At 39.5% G+C, this 19527-nt stretch overlaps 2 protein-coding genes across 5 annotated transcripts in view; one reads left to right on the top strand and one right to left on the bottom strand.

The window, feature by feature from the left end:
- The window catches only part of LOC126480677 (proteasome activator complex subunit 4-like), a 215911-nt gene extending 207149 nt beyond the window's left edge, over nucleotides 1-8762 (bottom strand). Inside the window, exons 1-2 of the mRNA XM_050103901.1 lie at nucleotides 8405-8762; nucleotides 821-961 (exon numbers count right to left, since the gene is read on the bottom strand). Of these exons, the coding sequence (XP_049959858.1) occupies nucleotides 821-961; nucleotides 8405-8625 (362 nt within the window). The 5' untranslated portion in view covers nucleotides 8626-8762. The remainder of the gene's footprint in view (nucleotides 1-820; nucleotides 962-8404) is intronic.
- Nucleotides 8763-8864: 102 nt separating this feature from the next.
- The window catches only part of LOC126481107 (uncharacterized), a 103599-nt gene continuing 92936 nt past the window's right edge, over nucleotides 8865-19527 (top strand). For 2 of the 4 annotated variants that reach the window (XM_050104627.1, XM_050104628.1), the window contains exons 1-2: nucleotides 8865-9207; nucleotides 17058-17236. In XM_050104627.1, the coding sequence (XP_049960584.1) occupies nucleotides 17068-17236 (169 nt within the window). In that variant the 5' untranslated portion in view covers nucleotides 8865-9207; nucleotides 17058-17067. The remainder of the gene's footprint in view (nucleotides 9208-17057; nucleotides 17237-19527) is intronic. The other 2 variants (XM_050104629.1, XM_050104630.1) reach the window with 1 other exon arrangement.

Here is a 19527-nt window from a genome sequence, read left to right as displayed (position 1 = left end):
TGCTTTGAAACCCCCTGATAAATTAAAGCTATGTGCTAAACTGTGACTCAGACCCTCAAATTTGCCTTTCACAGGCAATGCTTTATCAACTAAGCTATCCATGTATGACTTGGGACCCACCTTCAGAGTTTAAATTCTACCAGTAGCTCACAGTATTTACCAAGCTCCACAGAGGCTCTCCTGCATAGCTTGCTGGACTCAGATGCCAGAAAGAACGGCTAACCCATTACTTGCGATGTATTTCCAGACTTAAGTTATTACTTTCTAACATAATATATCTGCCGGTGTACACCGAAACTTTCTCATAGCATGCATTTTCACTTCCAAGGCATTTCAAATGCCTGACATGTTAATTGCATTAGTACTGACAGTTTACTGCTACTTTTTGATTTGCCCTTGAAGTTACAGAAATCCCTTTATTTACCATCCTTGTCTATATTATATCAATTAAATATACCTATTAAATGCATAGGGTTTTCATGAACAACAGTTTCCACAGATGGATTATTGAAATAATCCTTGGTTATGGGATTAAAATAACTGTAAAACTATAGTAGACAGAATGGCTGCCAGTACTTACCTTCAGAACACAAAATTTTATAACTACCAACAGAGGCATATAAAATTAGAAAAGAAAACTATCCTAGATTCCTAAGGGAGGAAATAAGGGTACAACTGAGAAAGTTGTAAGGGAGTCCAGAATTCCTCGCACCAAAGTTTAAGAGAGACCCATTGATTGTGAGGATGAGGGAGACGAAGATAATGGATTTGTTAATTAAAATAACTGTACAGATTTACCACAAATTTAACACAATCTTACTTCAAGAGGCATATCGATACATTTGCAAACTTGCTGACGAGCCATGGTTCCAGGCTAGGAATGGTCGTTAGTTCATACATCAAATGAATGAATGCTATGTGATCTTCTTTTGAAAATTTCAGTCCATATACTTTTATGTATCTGGAAAGGAGATACACTGTATAAGAAATCATAAATTTACACATATGAAAATACATTGTGAGCTGTTTTCAACCCTTCTACATCTACAGCCATACTCCGCAAGCCACCTGACGGTGTGTGGCGGAGGGTCCATATACAGGGTGAGGCATAATATCAAGCAATTTTAAAAAGCACGTGATTCAAGCTGCATCGGAGAGAGGTAGATGGGATAGCGTCAGTTACATTTGGCAAGAAATAACATTTAGTTATAATGGAGTGCTGGACTCCACAGCATCATATGTATGCTGTCAAAGCATTTTATCAAAACGATAGTTCATACCAGCTAGCAAGCTGTGCATTCCGCAAGCATTTCAACATTAATTGAAATCGGCTAGTGCCGTCTGCCTGTGTGATTAAAAAGTGGGTTGAGAACTTCAAGGAGACAGTGTCAATGACAAAAACAAAACCTGGGAGACCAAAAATGGTGCGCACACCTGAAAAAATCGAACATGTAAGAGTTTCCTTTGAGAGAAGCTCTTGTCACTCAGCTCACTGGCACAGCACTACACTTGGGAACACACCGAACAGAACGGTAAGAAGAATTTTACACCAAGATTTGCACTTTCACCCCTACAAAATCCGAATGGTTCAGCCCCTTAAGGAAACAGATTATGTGAGCCGAAGCTGGTTCTGCTAAGAATTTTTGGACATGATTAATCAAGACAAGGACATTATAAACCATTTATGGATCAGTGATTAGGCTCACTTCCATCTCTCCAGTTACATGAAAAACCAGAACTTTCAGTTCTGGTGTGACATTAACGAAAGAGAACTGCATCAGCAACCACTGCACTGTGCAAAAGTTACTGTGTGGTGCACCATGTCTTCATTAGGGATCACAGGGCCATACTTTTCTGAAGGTGGTCTTGGCAATGCTTTAACAGTGATTTCACAGAGATACGCAGACATGTTGGAAAACTTTTTTATGCCACAACTTGCACACTACAAAGTGAACAATACGAATTTTTCCAGCAGGACAGGGCAACCTTCCACATTGCTCGAGTAAACATGACCATTGTCAATCATTTGTTTCCAAATCATGTGATCTCCCGAAGTGGGGAATTGCATGGCCCTCTGTTCACTGGACCTCACAACATGTGACTTTTTGTTGTGGGGCTATTTGAAAAGTAAATTTTACTAAAATAACCCCCCTCAAATAATTGAAGCCCTGAAGGAGTGGATCCAACAGGAAGTTGTTCAAATCCCACTGGCAATGCTGCGCAATGTGATGAATAACTTCAAGGTCCGGTTGGAGGAATGTGTGCGTCAAAATGGACACCATCGTACAGGAGATATCTTCAAAAAATAACCTACGTTTTACTACGGCAGAAAATGCTTTTTCACGTATTTTAAGATTATGACATAAAAAATTTAACGAATTGTTTTTACTTAACGGTCTTTTAAAAATTGCTCTTTATTATGCCTCATCCTGTACGTCTGGGAAGAAAGACAAGTAATTCATTAAACATGATTGTTGCAACTAAAGTTAATATTTTACAACTAGTTACTGAAAATATGGTATACAGTGATTAAAAAAAGAATTTTCATATTACCAAAACCAAAAATCATGCTATACGTCTCTTACCGAAAATTACACTTTTCAAACTCACACATGGGAGAGAGAGATGCTGATTTTACATTGTGATCAGAAACTGTATGCATGGAGTGTTACAGTTCATTTTCAAACGGTGTGTGCTGTGCAACTACTAGTCAGTCAATGTGAGCAATAAGAATTAAATGCATGCAACAGAAAAATGTTTGAAACCAAAAGAGCGTAACCATTACTTTCATCCATACCAAAAAGCTATGAATGCTTTCTTTCTTTACTTTTGTGTTTACTTATTGGCTATATTGCAGGTTGCACCTGTGGTAAGTAAATTCAGAACTCTGATATACATTAATGAGTCAAACCACTATGACCATCTGCTTAATTGCATGTTGGCTTAGGTTTGGAATGCAATACAGCAGTAATTCTGCACAACATGGGTTCTAACAGTCCTTAGTAGGTTTCCGGCAGTATGTGGCACCAATGTCTACACACTGATCATGTAATTCCCATGAATTACAGGTCTGTGGTTTGTGTGTGTGGAACTGGCACACAATATTGTCACAGACGTGTTCCATCGAGTTCAGATCAGGCAAATCTGGAGGCTAAGACACCAACATGAGTTCACTATCAATTCCCTCCAACCACAGTGGCATGTTTCTGGCCTTATTACGTGTACAATAATCCATTTGGAAGATCCCATCGCTGTCAGGGAAGAGTCCAAGCATGAAGGGATGCAGGTGATCCACAATAATGTTTACACAGTTGTCATGGTGCCTTCGTTTACCAACACAGGTCCCATGGGAATGAACATCAATATGCCCCATAGCATTACACTGCCCCCACTGGCCTGGACCCACAGTACAGTGCATGTTTTGAGCACTCATTCAAATGGTTAACAGACACAACCGCTGACACGACGTGACAAGAAACATGATTTCGCTCATGGTTTGTAAGCGCACTGAACACAGTATCATCCACTAGCTAATGCTGACTGCATTGGCAGTGCCAGCAAAGTTGTCGCTGTAGACTGAGGTGACTCAATATCAATCGACACGGCTTCTTTCATCAATCACTGTGCAAGTGATTAACTTTGTGTGTCGTGTAATGTTGTTCACTTTCTTTCAAGTAGAACCTTACAGTTTTCTGTCACAGTTGTCCGATGGAAAACAGTGCAAAAAGAGAGAGGAAAAACTGTTAGATGAAAAAAACAAGTAAAAAGTCTCAAAAGAGTTGAAGTTCGTAATGAAAAATGTTGTTCTCGCAGAGTTTAGGTGTTACCGATGTCTATGAAGAACACCATCATAAAAACTGAGACACTATTTTCGAAAGTGTAAGTAACAGTGGACCACATTCCAAAAAGATGAAATATGTCAGTTACTCTGAATATGTGGAACAGGTTTCAGACAGCGAGTGCTTCCAACATCCCCATGAATGGCATAGTCATACTTTTCTTTATAAAATCCAAAACTACAGTGTTTATGTCCAGCCATAAATGTCACTTTTCCTAACCCTTTAGCAAGACAAAGTGCACTAAAAATGGTGTTTTTGTACAGATCTTTAATGTGGTCTAACAGTTAAACAACATACTTTTGTTGTACACAACTATACATTTTTTCCTGTAGCATTTGAAAAAAGCTTCTCAGAGAATTTCAATGACATACATGTATGCATCAGTAGTATCAGGATAACAGCACCATAAACCACTGTCATGCTGTCAGGAGAAGAGGTTCCGCAAATGTTTGCCATATTATATCAAATGTAGTTAAACACATAACTCAGGTAAGGTTCGTGTGTTCATTATCACTGCTGCCATACAAAGTGCGCAAAATGTTGACCTTGAGCATTGCCACACACTATAAAGTGATTCTGGAGAAACATTTCTGCATGATAATTTTCCTCTGGAGTTAACAGCAACACGCGTTTGTGTTATACGGCATTTCATGTTTTTGTGAGTCATCGGTGTTTCACAAAAGGTCTCCTGTTTAATTTTTGCAACAGACAAAACTATAGTATTTTTAAGGTTGGTGAGTGTGCAGACCATTTTGTGTTTCCTGAACAACCGTTTCAGTGCTTTCAAAATGTTCTCTTAAGATGGTCTGCCACTGCAGTGCTGAATAGGAGGGATATCCATTATGTTAGTACCACACTGACTGCCTTATGTCCAGTGGGATGTCTTCCAATAAGTAGAGCAACACCACATTGTAGGAGCTTGAGATACTTGAGTGTACTTAGATACCCATCAATAAAACAAGGACCAATGATGCAGGTCTTGCAAAACATGCATTAAACACTGACAGACCCAGAGCATTGTTTTGGTCCACATCTTCATGTGTGGATTTTCAACTGACGATTAGTGCACATTGAAGATTGTCTTGCCCATGGTTCATAAACAATGCTTCTTCTTTAAAAAAAAATTTTGCAGAGAGATGCCACACCACTAAGCACTTTTCATAGATAACATTCGGTGAACTGCAACCAATTCCCAAAGCCACTGTCATAAAGCTGTAGATGCAACGAAATATGAAGACTACGAAATGCAATGGAATGTAGTATTCACAGATGGAATGTAGTAGTCACAGAACACTAGTTTGGTTGATCCATCTAGCACTTCTGAGATGCCACTTAGTGACATTTGCATTGTGTTACTGCTGCTAAAGTGTTAGTTTCATTTTCTTCACTAATTGCTCTTCTTTTTCCTTGTATTTTATTCTCCTTACTTCCAGTTTCCAGAACTTTTTTTTATAATGTTTGCAAAGATGTTTGGCACTCTTCAGCATACAACTCCACCACTGCGCTAATAGTTTTGTGACATTCACCATAAACATTATTAACGTTTTCAGTTGTCTTTTACATTGTGAATGCCTTGATAGCTTTAAAAGTAAGTTACGTGACTGCTACAACAGCAGAATACAACCTGATGGGCTCCGAGTGCATAGATAACACAAGAACCATACCCAAGTTATGTTTCTTCACTAATTTGGTATAAAAGGACAGATGTTTGTGCAACCTCTTCTCCTGACTGTGGGGCAGTGGTTTGTGTTTCTGTTATCTTGATGCTATTTGATCAAGTCCCATACATTATGTGGTTGAAATTCTCTTAAAAAATCCTTTCAAATGCCACAAAAAGAAAGGATGCAGTTCCATTAAAAATGTTGGTCTTACCCATGAGTCTTGCCTCAGATCAAACACTGCACCTGTGTAAATAATAAAGCAATATCCTCAATACCAATTTTCTCACACTGGATCTAGAAAACTCAAAAATTTAAGAGTTATTAGGAATATATTCGTGATTCTCAGCCTGGTCCACACACATATTTCCTGACAGGGCCTCCCAGTTAGTCTCACACACTAAACAAACCAAATTCCTGAAATGGCAGCTTGAATTTCCTATGTAATACAACCCAGACTCAAGACACACATGAATCTGCTCCTTACGGACTGCAGTACATTTACCCCAAGACAGTGCATTTTCTGTTAGTTTTGAAGGTATAAAAAGGCTTTAGTAGTTATTTTGGGAATACACTCCTTCCTCCCATTGCTCTCGTCAGCGAAGTGAAAATATACTCTCAAATGTGAAAAAGCAACAACTATGAATTTTAAAATTTTCCCGGCGAATTGAATGTTCAAACAAATCTTGGGCCTGCAGTCGGTCGTTGTCTAATTAATTCCATGATATTTCGACTGTGCAGCTGTCAGCCATCTTCAGGTGATCCATCAAATACTGATGAAGACTTGCTCCATTGCATAAAATATAGTCCACTGCAAGTATTCCACACATGCTTTAAAATCACATTGGCAGATGTACCACACTTCCTGGTGGCAGTGCTCTTGCTTGTGGAAACACAGAACTCTGCTACCCTCTGCAATGGTGCTCACCATGGGTGTTGGCGCACTCTGTTGTCTTCGATCAGAACAAGTCAAGGAGATAATGGGGTTCCATGCACTGTTCAACTGGTAGCCATTATCACAGTTCACTAACTTTTCCACCAGGCATATTCCCATGGACTCTTTAATAATGAAGTCCCAAAAAGATGTTGCTGTGGTCAGAATCATAGTTCTGTCATACTGCATTGAATATCTACTGGAAATGCAGTGTTCAGCAATAGCAGACTTGCTTGGTTTCGTAATATTGATGTTGAGTGCAGTGTTCTTTGAAAGTGTGTGTGGTCTGCCCTACGTGAGCTACACCACAATGACAAGGTATCACCAAGTTAGTGTTATAGGCCTTTTGCTGTTCCTTATCTATAAAAACGATTTAGGAGACAATCTGAGCAGCCATCTTAGGTTGTTTGCAGATGCCACTTGGGGTGCCACGCCGAGAGGGGTGACAGGTGTCCCCAAGTGGAAGATTTGCATACACTGCTTATCACAATTAGTAGCGAAAACCGACATGGGCGACAAGTGTACAAGGGGAATGGAAGGGGGAGGGACACCGCAAGTGATGTCATGTACGTGGAAAAATACTTTTTAACTGGGCCTGTATCTATAGTATCTTAAGATACTGATAGAGGTTGGACCTGAACAACCACATTTACAACACTGCTAACCTCCGTAAACAACTGCACTGTAGCAGTTATCGAATGCTTTGTGTACTCTGCTTTGTATTGTGCATCGCTTTTGTTTTGTATTTTGAATTGAGTGAAGAGACTAATTCCAGACCAAGAGAGCAACCAAGTATGACCCCCAAAGCACCAAAAGGAACTGATAATCCCTATAACCATTACGTCAGTTTTGTTTTTGCAGGAGCATACAACACTGACACAGGCTGCCAGCACTGTAAGAGGGCTTGTTCCCCCATACCACTCCTCTATCACTGTGTACTCACAGTTCTCATTTGTTTATGCCATGACCAACCGCCACAAACTCTGCATGGTGAATTGTTATCTCTACTTTTCTATTGTTTTCAATAATTGTGAAACACGGCAAAAAATTAAATGGAATAGATAAACTAAAGTCTCTTGGAGTGTGTGTGTGTGTGTGTGTGTGTGTGTGTGTGTGTGTGTGTGTGTGTGCGCGCAACTAAGAAAAGGTGCTCAATAAAGTACCTCAGTAAATTGGGAGGAAAAGGTCACAATAATTTCCATCCATCACAAACTGACAGGACAGCATAATGATTACATCTCAAGATGTGTGTGCAATTCATTTTATGATTAAAAAGAAACAGTAATAAAGGATAGTAAAGAAGTTAATGGCCAGAGAGAGAGAGAGAGAGAGAGAGAGAGAGAGGGGGGGGGGGGGGGGGGGGAATGTCAAAACTCGCAATGAATGCATACCCTTTGATACTGGTATACACCTTCTCTTAAGTAGCATACACAAGTATATCATTACAATATTATATGGTATTTATTATTACCAAACCACTGGTGTAAAATGAACTGTTATCCACCATAATGTGCATTATAAAGTTGAGAGGTAAAAGCTTAAGTTTCTGGAGGTCAACTTCATGTAAAAAGTAATTTGTGAATAAACCGTATAACTTCCAACAATTAGAAACGTAAGATCGATAAAAACATGTTCTTTTTCCAATTCTCTTTACAGATGCTGTAACATCATGCAACATTTCTAAGTCGAAAGCCATAAAAATTGGTGTTTAAGTGTGTCATTTTACAGCTGAGCGATTCTTTAATGGCAAATTTTGTATGTATTGCTGTTCCGTACAAAGGTAACAGCAATCTGATTGTAATGTATACGAATTACTTTAGCGGAAAGCAAATATGCCAATATTATTCACCTCTGCGATAACAATGACGTTGTATGTTTACATAATGAACAAACTTGTCGCTCACCATAGCCTAGAGATTTGAAAAAAGGGGTACATATATAACACTGGTAAACATTTAAGTTACTAAACTTACTTGGAAAGTCTTGCTGTCCAAATACCACAACCTGGTCGCAGTTCACGTAACAACACTGATTTTCCAATGTTCGCTTTAATATCTGATAGCAGTCGTGTTGCATCTTCTTCTAGCTCCTTTGCAAACGGTAATAGTTTGTTGAAAACTATTTCTTTTTGAGGTTTGAATCCACTTTCTTCACAACAAACATCAGTGTCTATACTTCCCTGTGGTCCATCCATGATTGACTACCTCTTCACAGTGGCTGCACCCGACTTAATGTCTTGCGTATTCCATCTAATGACTAACGGTACTCTTCCATTTCATCAGTTCACACAACTTGCTATTTCTTCCTCAATTCCAACAGTCATCCATTGGCAGCCATCTTTCCTTTTGTATTATTGGATATCATTTGTCCACGAGTACACTTTCGTTTGTCAACACTGTCACCAACATTACAGGTTGTATGTCCATCGCCGAAGGGTAACAGGGTAGGTCGTGGACGCGCATGAGTGTTTAGCAGGTGCTCGCCTGCTCGGGTGCGGATGATAGTGGGTGAAGTGCAGCTTCAGTATTGTTTATATTATGTCAACATAAGAGAAAGCTTAATCTTTTCTCTCGCAGATAATGTGAATAGTTTGTTCTTGTACAGCTATTTGAAATTCTTTGAGTCATTTTGTTTTTATAGGTTAGGTGCTGCACTTTAGTCAATAATTTGGCAAGGAATGTTTGTCTTGTATTAGCACTTAGTATATCACTCTTCTGTGTTACGTTGCGCTGTCGAGCAATGCTGTTTTGATATAAAATTCATCAGTTCAATAAATGTAAGCATTGTTGATCGTATTGTAGTATAAGTGTTAAGTACAGCAATGGGAATAATTTATGTTGCATGTATGACATCAACAGTAATGCTAAATCCATACAAAGGAGCCAAGTTATGATCGACACGAGTTACTAAAATATTTGCCAGAGGCTTCATTATTCTGGAGATTCACAAAACGTGTATAAAGATATTTTATAACAGAAGCATTCAATGAATTTGAAATCAAAATCATCGTCATCAGCTTCCTCTGATTGAACCAGCTACAGTTTCGTAGTTGGAGAGAATTTGTCTTCACTACAAATGTCTGTCAAAGTTAGTACATTTATACATAAAATGCTGCAACCCAGACCTCATTCTGCTAGACCATTTCTAATATGATCAGTCTATATTTGTCCAACAGCTTACAGCAAGAAATTAAATCAAATCTTATGGACACACAAAGAAAGCAGAGTCTGCTGTTCTTATGGTCGTGCATGAAGCACTGATCAAAACCATCCATTAATCAGCCATCCATCGTTCAATCCGTGTAAAAATAATTTTGTGATCGCTATCAGAAGTGTTTTACATGTCTAAAAGTATGTTATTTAGAAACTGGTTTCGCTTGGAATTTAGAGAAAGTAGTGTTATGTCGAGTTTCCAGAGAGTGTGAGTTGCAAAGGGTGCAACAATGAGATTAAGCTTGTACTAATTCAGAGCTTCATAAGTGATTTTTCTTGTGTATGTCTATATACAGATTTTCACAACCTCATCCATGCACAAAACCACAGAGTGAAGTAGTATATGGCATAGCTGTTTTTAAGTGATTCTACCTCTATGATTAAGTGATGATGGCGTCCTCTTGGGTAAAATATTCCGGAGGTAAAATAGTCCCCCATTCGGATCTCCGGGCGGGGACTACTCAAGAGGATGTCATTATCAGAAGAAAGGAAACTGGCGTTCTATGGATCGGAGCGTGGAATGTCAGATCCCTTAATCGGTCAGGTAGGTTAGAAAATTTAAAAAGGGAAATGGTTAGGTTAAAGTTAGATATAGTGGGAATTAGTGAAGTTCGGTGGCAGGAGGAACAAGACTTTTGGTCAAGTGAATACAGGGTTATAAATACAAAATCAAATAGGGGTAATGCAGGAGTAGGTTTAATAATGAATAAAAAAATAGGAGTGCGGGTAAGCTACTACAAACAGCATAGTGAACGCATTATTGTGGCCAAGATAGACACGAAGCCCACGCCTACTACAGTAGTATAAGTTTATATGGCAACTAGCTCTGCAGATGACGAAGAAATTGATGAAATGTATAATGAGATGAAAGAAATTATTCAGGTAGTGAAGGGAGACATAAATTTAATAGTCATGGGTGACTGGAATTCGAGAGTAGGAAAAGGAAACATAGTAGGAGAAGGAAACATAGTAGGTGAATATGGATTTGGGGGAAGAAATGAAAGAGGAAGCCGCCTGGTAGAATTTTGTGCAGAGCATAACTTAACCATAGCTAACACTTGGTTCAAGAATCATGAAAGAAGGCTGTATACATGGAAGAACCCTGGAGATACTAAAAGGTATCAGATAGATTATATAGTGGTAAGACAGAGATTTAGGAACCAGGTTTTAAATTGGAAGACATTGTCAGGGGCAGATGTGGACTCTGGCCACAATCTATTGGTTATGAACTGTAGATTAAAACAAGAAACTGCAAAAAGGTGGGAATTTAAGGAGATGGGACCTGGATAAACTGACTAAATCAGAGGTTGTACAGAGTTTCAGGGAGAGCATAAGGGAACAATTGACAGGAATGGGGGAAAGAAATACAGTAGAAGAAGAGTGGGTAGCTCTGAGGGATGAAGTAATGAAGGCAGCAGAGGATCAAGTAGGTAAAAAGACGAGGGCTAGTAGAAACCCTTGGGTAACAGAAGAAATATTGAATTTAATTGATGAAAGGAGAAAATATAAAAATGCAGTAAATGAAGCAGGCAAAAAGGAATACAAACGTCTCAAAAATGAGATCGACGGGAAATGCAAAACAACTAAGCAGGCATGGCTAGAGGACAAATGTAAGGATGTAGAGGCTTATCTCACGAGGGGTAAGATAGATACTGCCTACAGGAAATTTAAAAGAGACCTTTGGAGAAAGGAGAACCACTTGCATGAATATCAAGAGCTTCTACATCTACATTGATACTCCGCAAGCCACCCAACGGTGTGTGGCGGAGGGCACTTTATGTGCCACTGTCATTACCTCCCTTTCCTGTTCCAGTCGCGTATGGTTCGCGGGAAGAACGACTGTCTGAAAGCCTCCGTGCGTGCTCTAATCTCTCTAATTTTACATTTGTGATCTCCTCGGGAGGTATAAGTAGGGGGAAGCAATATATTCGATACCTCATCCAGAAACGCACCCTCTTGAAACCTGGCGAACAAGCTACACCGCGATGCAGAGCGCCTCTCTTGCAGAGTCTGCCACTTGAGTTTATTAAACATCTCCGTAACGCTATCACGGTTACCAAATAACCCTGTGACGAAACGCGCCGTTCTTCTGTGGATCTTCTCTATCTCCTCCGTCAGACCGATCTGGTACGGATCCCACACTGATGAACAATACTCAAGTATAGGTCGAACGAGTGTTTTGTAAGCCACCTCCTTGTTGATGGACTACATTTTCTAAGCACTCTCCCAATGAATCTCAACCTGGTACCCGCCTTACCAACAATTAATTTTATATGATCATTCCACTTCAAATCGTTCTGCACGCATACTCCCAGATATTTTACAGAAGTAACTGCTACCAGTGTTTGTTCCGCTATCATATAACCATACAATAAAGGATCCTTCTTTCTATGTATTCACAATACATGACATTTGTCTATGTTAAGGGTCAGTTGCCACTCCCTGCACCAAGTGCCTATCCGCTGCAGATCTTCCTGCATTTCGCTAAAATTTTCTAATGCTGCAACTTCTCTGTATACTACAGCATCATCCGCGAAAAGCCGCATGGAACTTCCGACACTATCTACTAGGTCATTTATATATATTGTGAAAAGCAATGGTCCCATAACACTCCCCTGTGGCACGCCAGAGGTTACTTTAACGTCTGTAGACGTCTCTCCATTGATAACAACATGCTGTGTTCTGTTTGCTAAAAACTCTTCAATCCAGCCGCACAGCTGGTCTGATATTCCGTAGGCTCTTACTTTGTTTATCAGGCGACAGTGCGGAACTGTATCGAACGCCTTCCGGAAGTCAAGAAAAATAGCATGTACCTGGGAGCCTGTATCTAATATTTTCTGGGTCTCATGAACAAATAAAGCGAGTTGGGTCTCACACGATCGCTGTTTCCGGAATCCATGTTGATTCCTACATAGTAGATTCTGGGTTTCCAGAAATGACATGATACGCGAGCAAAAAACATGTTCTAAAATTCTACAAGAGATCGACGTCAGAGATATAGGTCTATAGTTTTGCGCCTCTGCTCGACAGCCCTTCTTGAAGACTGGGACAATCTGTGCTCTTTTCCAATCATTTGGAACCCTCCGTTCCTCTAGAGACTTGCGGTACACGGCTGTTAGAAGAGGGGCGAGTTCTTTCGCGTACTCTGTGTAGAATCGAATTGGTATCCCGTCAGGTCCAGTGGACTTTCCTCTATTGAGTGATTCCAGTTGCTTTTCTATTCCTTGGACACTTATTTCGATGTCAGCCATTTTTTCGTTTGTGCGAGGATTTAGAGAAGGAACTGCAGTGCGGTCTTCCTCTGTGAAACAGCTTTGGAAAAAGGTGTTTAGTATTTCAGCTTTACGCGTGTCATCCTCTGTTTCAATGCCATCATCATCATCCCGTAGTGTCTGGATATGCTGTTTCGAGCCACTTACTGATTTAACGTAAGACCAGAACTTCCTAGGATTTTCTGTCAAGTCGGTACATAGAATTTTACTTTCGAATTCAATGAACGCTTCACGCATAGCCCTCCTTACGCTAACTTTGACATCGTTTAGCTTCTGTTTGTCTGAGAGGTTTTGGCTGCGTTTAAACTTGGAGTGGAGCTCTCTTTGCTTTCGCAGTAGTTTCCTAACTTTGTTGTTGTACCACAGTGGGTTTTTTCCCGTCCCTCACAGTTTTACTCGGCACGTACCTGTCTAAAACGCATTTTACGATTGCCTTGAACTTTTTCCATAAACACTCAACATTGTCAGTGTCGGAACAGAAATTTTCGTTTTGATCTGTTAGGTAGTCTGAAATCTGCCTTCTATTACTCTTCCTAAACAGATAAACCTTCCTCCCTTTTTTTATATTCCTATTAACTTCCATATTCAGGGATGCTGCAACGGCCTTATGATCACTGATTCCCTGTTCTGTACATACAGAGTCGAAAAGTTCGGGTCTGTTTGTTATCAGTAGGTCCAAGATGTTATCTCCACGAGTCGGTTCTCTGTTTAATTGCTCGAGGTAATTTTCGGATAGTGCACTCAGTATAATGTCACTCGATGCTCTGTCCCTACCACCCATCCTAAACATCTGAGTGTCCCAGTCTATATCTGGTAAATTGAAATCTCCACCTAAGACTATAACATGCTGAGGAAATTTATGTGAAATGTATTCCAAATTTTCTCTCAGTTGTTCTGCCACTAATGCTGCTGAGTCGGGAGGTCGGTAAAAGGAGCCGATTATTAACCTAGTTCGGTTGTTTAGTGTAACCTCCACCCATAATAATTCACAGGAACTATCCACTTCTACTTCACTACAGGATAAACTACTACTAACAGCGACGAACACTCCACCACCGGTTGCATGCAAGTTCTAAGCAAAGAAGCGAAAGCAGAAAGGTGGAAGGAGTATATAGAGGGTCTATACAAGGGCGATGTTCTTGAGGACAATATTATGGAAATGGAAGAGGATGTAGATGAATATGAAATGGGAGATATGATACTGCGTGAAGAGTTTCACAGAGCACTGAAAGACCTGAGTCACAACAAAGCTCCGGGAGTAGACAACATTCCATTAGAACTACTGACGGCCTTGGGAGAGCCAGTCATGACAGAACTCTACCATCTGGTGAGCAAGATGTATGAGATAGGCGAAATACCCTCAGACTTCAAGAAGAATATAATAATTCCAATCCCAAGGAAAGCAGGTGTTGACAGATGTGAAACTTACCGAACTATCAGTTTAATAAGTCACAGCTGCAAAATACTAACGCGAATTCTTTACAGACGAATGGAAAAACTGATAGAAGCCGACCTCGGGGAAGATCAGTTTGGATTCCGTAGAAATGTTGGAACATGTGAGGCAATACTGACCCTACGACTTATCTTAGAAAATAGAATAAGGAAAGGCAAACCTACGTTTCTAGCATTTGTAAACTTAGAGAAAGCTTTTGACAATGTTGATTGGAATACTCTCTTTCAAATTCTGAAGGTGGCAGGTGTAAAATACAGGGAGCGAAAGGCTATTTACAATTTGTACAGAAAGCAGATGGCAGTTATAAAAGTCGAGGGGTATGAAAGGGAAGCAGTGGTTGGGAAGGGAGTGAGACAGGGTTGTAGCCTCTCCCCGATGTTATTCAATCTGTATATTGATCAAGTAATAAAGGAATCAAAAGAAAAGTTTGTAGTAGGTATTAAAATCCGTGGAGAAGAAATAAAAACTTTGAGGTTCGGCGATGACATTGTAATTCTGTCAGAGACAGCAAAGGACTTGGAAGAGCAGCTGAACGGAATGGACAGTGTCTTGAAAGAAGGGTATAAGATGAACATCAACAAAAGCAAAACGAGGATAATAGAATGTCGTCAGATTAAGTCGGGTGATGCCGAGGGAATCAGATTAGGAAATGAGACGCTTAAAGTAGTAAAGGAATTTTGCTATTTGCGGAACAAAATAACTGACAATGGTCGAAGTAGGGAGGATATAAAATGTAGACTGGCAATGGCAAGGAAAGCATTTCTAAAGAGGAGAAATTTGTTAACATTGAGTATAGATTTAAATGTCAGGAAGTCGTTTCTGAAAGTATTTGTATGGAGTGTAACCATGTATGGAAGTGAAACGTGGACGATAAATAGTTTAGACAAGAAGAGAATAGAAGCTTTCGAAATGTGGTGCTACAGAAGAGTGCTGAAGATTAGATGGGTAGATCACATAACTAATGAGGAGGTATTGAATAGAATTGGGGAGAAGAGGAGCTTGTGGCACAACTTGACTAGAAGGGATCGGTTGGTAGGACATGTTCTGAGACATCGAGGGTACACCAATTTAATATTGGAGGGCAGTGCAGAGGGTAAAAATCGTAGAGGGAGACCCAGAGATGAATACACTAAGCAGATTCAGAAGGATGTATACTGCAGTAGGTACTGGGAGATGAAGAAGCTTGCACAGGATGGAGAGCTGCATCAAACCAGTCTCAGAACTGAAGACCACAACAACAATAACCTCTACTTGGATGGTTAGAGCAGGAGGTAGTGCAACTGGTTTTCAGCTGGGGTGTGGCAGGGGAACATGATTCACAGAGCAAGATATTTTGACATTGGAGTGGTACAGCAGTAGACAAGAAATTTTGTAGGGAGAGTAGGTGTCGGAAATCCATTTTGGGAGGGTAAGAACAATTGTGGTGAAATTTTAAATGTTTTTTGTACTCTGACTGTTATGATTACCAATGGAAACTACAACTTTGCTGTATTCAGTCACAGTTGAAACCGGGTACAGTGAACTCCTATTTTCTCTTTGTACTTGTCGAGTTATTCAGTGGGTATGCAGTATTATTTAATTTGTAGATAGTTACACTGGAATAGTGCCCTGGGTGAGTATATTTGGTGGATGATTGATGTATTGTGTGGAATGTACAGAATGTGAGAGGGAATGGTGCTGGAAAATTTTATGTGGACTGAATCTGTATCATAGTGCCTATCTGCTTAGCCCTTACCAAAAACTCCAGGATATTAGGATATTGGAAGAGGAAAAAAAAATGCCAGTACTCTCTTTTTACTATCTCACTCATTCTGAGTCCACAAGTACTTCATAATGTATTGTCAGTGATTCCCTGCCCCCCCTCCCCCTCCTCTCTCTCTCTCTCTCTCTCTCTCTCTCTCTCTCTCTCTCTCTTTCTTTCTTTCTCTCTCTCCTCTCCCTCCCAACAATACAGCTTGACTTGTGTAAGTAGTTACTGCTTATGTAGTAAGTCTGCCAAACTAATACCAAAGTCATATTCCCCCCACCCTGATTTGTTGGGATGTTTATTTTCTGCTTAATTAGTTTCTCTAGGGCTTACCACACACATTTGCCCATCACCTGTACTCCACTGTATGAGTAGTTGTTTCATGTACTGTATGTTGTGTTTGGCTAATTTAGAGGACATACAGTTCTCCAGCCAATATAACTCTTAAGAACTGTCTGAGGTCATCCTGCTCCAGACTATTGTGCTTCAATCAGTTCTGTGATTGACACAGTAAGCCACTGGTAGCATATGTATTGCATTAGTATATATGCAAATACTGCTCACTATTCCTTCTCAACATAATGATAATAAAACCATGGTGAGAATCAGTAGATGCAGATAGTTGTCCTGTATTGATAACACACATTACCTTCTGCGAGGTATCTCTGCCTAACAGAAACTGGATTACATTGTATGTACCATCTCAAACCTTGCTTCCAATACATGCATTTTAGAAACATGTGGGAAGTCAAATCTACAGCATCTTTCAGTTTGATGTGACTTCTGTTAATGTTTGTGCCTCTAGTTGTCTACTTCCATATCTTCTGCCCCAAGTATTATTTAGTACTTCACGACCTCATGTCCTTTTCTTTATCATCATATTTTGCTTATTTCCTTTTGGGTGCAAACAAAAACGATTTTTGAAATTATTTCTTTTTTCAGATTTGTACAAATGACTGCTCACAGTGAGCTTTTCCGTCTGAGCTGCAAAATAGCAAATGCTCATTTTCGAAAACGGACTCATTCATCTTACTGCGCAGGATCTCCTTTAATAGAATACTATTCTTTTCATGGAAATACTGCCATCATTGGTAGTAACAGGCGAATGTTTTCTTCGCAAGGTAAGAAACATTTTTTTATAATTCAGTTCAAGTTCCTAAATGAGCAACAAAGTAAGTTGGAGAAAATTACATTTGTTGTATAAAATTGGCTCACAATGCTTGCAGAGAATAAGTGCAACCACTGTCATGCAAATAAATGAACTAACAAGGGGACGTTAATGGACTGGCCCTCTTCGATCTTCTTCATACTTGTAAGAATTTAAAGTCGGTGCACAGACATCAATTTTTTCCAAGTGCTAATAAATGCAAGACATTTCAACTGAAGTACTGATATTGCCCATAGCTTAGAGTGTGGCAGTCTAGTCTCATACTGAGAAGAGTAGCACTGTGGTTGACACACTAGACTCGCCTTCAGGAGGACACCGGTTCAAACCCGTGTCCAGCCATCCTGATTAGATTTTCCGTGATTTCTCTAAATTGCTTAAGGCAAATGCCAGGTTGGTTCCTTCAAAGGGCACAGCTGCTTTCGTTCTCAATTCTTCCCTAATCCGAGCTTGTGCCCCATCTCTAATGTGCTCGTTGTCTATGAGATGTTAAATAATAATCTCCTCCTCCTCCTCCTCCTCCTCCTCTAGTCTCATATCCGTGAGGTCAGTGGTTTGGTGCTGATTTTTAAAGCTTTTATTTGAATTCAATATTCATTAATAAACTGAAATGTTAATTAACAAATGTTGATTGGATTCATAATTTTAATGAAAATGACATTTTCTGATTTAATTAATATTATTGTAATTTTCAGTCCAAAGATTCATTTGGTGCAGCTGTCCACCTTTGCCTGTTCCGTGCTGGCCTCTTCACCCCCAAATAATTACTGCATCCTACATCAGTTTGAACCTGCTCACTGTAGTCATCCCTTGGTGTCTTTCTGCGATTTTTACCTCCCACATTTCACTTCAGCACCAAACTGATAATTCCTTGATGCCTTATAATGTGTCCTGATGGCTGACCCCTTCTTTTAGTCAAGTTTTGCCACAAATTTGTTTTCACCGCAGTTTGATTTAAATACTTCCTCATTAGTTACGCAATCAACCCATCCAATGTTCAGCATTCTTCTTCTTTTTGTCTTAACTGCTTATCATCCACCTTCTCAATTCCTTACAAGGTTACACTTCAGATAAATACAGCCGGAAAATAGTTCCTGACATTTACAATTTTTTTTCTTTCTTGTGTGCTAACAGATGCCTCTTTGTCAGGAATGCTTTCCTTGCTACAGCCAGTTTATTTTATATCCCTTTACTTGTACCATCATTTATTTTACTGTCAAAATACCAAAACTCATCTATTACTTTTAGCGTCTCATTTCTTAGCGTAATTCCCTCAGCATCACATTATTTAATTTGACTGCATCCCGTTATCCTTATTTTACTTCTGTTGACATTATAAGGGTAACATCTTTCCGAGACACTATATTCTGTTCAAGTGTTCTTCCAAGTCATTTGCTGTCTCAAACAGAATTACAGTGTCACAGTTTTCATTTCTTCTTAGTGAACTTCAGTTCTTTCTCCAATTGTTTCTTTGGTTACATTTACTACTTGCTCAATGTACAGACTGAATAACATCGGCAATAGGCTTCAATATCCTCATTTTCTTCTCAACTGCTGCTTCGCTTTCATGTCCTTTGACTCTTATGTGTAACTGCTTTCTGGTTTTTGTACAAGCTGTATACAGCATTTCACTCACTGTATTTTATCCCTGTTAGCTTCAAAATTTCAAAGACTGCATTCCAGTCATCATTGTCAAGATCTTTCTCTAAGCCTACAAATGCTACAAATGTAAATTTGCCTTTATCTAAGCTAAATCATATAGTCAGTATTGCTTCATGTATTTCTACATTTCTCTGAAACCCAAACTGATCTTCTCCAAGGTCAGCTTCTACCAGCTTTCCCATTCTCCTGTAAATAATTTGTGTCACTGTTTTGCAACCGTGACTTATTAACCTGATAGTTTGGTAATTATCACACATGTTGGCACCTGCATTCTTTGGAACTGAATCATTACAATCGTCTTAAAGTCTGAAGCTCTTTCTCGTGTTCCATAAATCTTGCACACAAGGAAGGACAGCTTTGTCATTCCTAGCTTGACAATGAACTTAATAATTCCAAGAGAATATTATCTTCTTAAGGGTTTTTGTTACAACTGAAATCTTTCAGTGCTAAGTCATAATCTTCTCACAGTATCGTATCTTCTATTCCATCTTCATCTAATTTCTCTTCTCTTTCGATAATATTGTCTTCAAGTTTATTTCCCTTGTAGATCTGCTCTGTATATTCATTCCACCTTTTAGCTTTTCC

This window comes from Schistocerca serialis, chromosome 5 (genome assembly GCF_023864345.2).
Source record: "Schistocerca serialis cubense isolate TAMUIC-IGC-003099 chromosome 5, iqSchSeri2.2, whole genome shotgun sequence".
Classification (NCBI taxonomy): domain Eukaryota; kingdom Metazoa; phylum Arthropoda; class Insecta; order Orthoptera; family Acrididae; genus Schistocerca; species Schistocerca serialis.
This window is presented reverse-complemented; position numbering and strand designations above follow the sequence as displayed.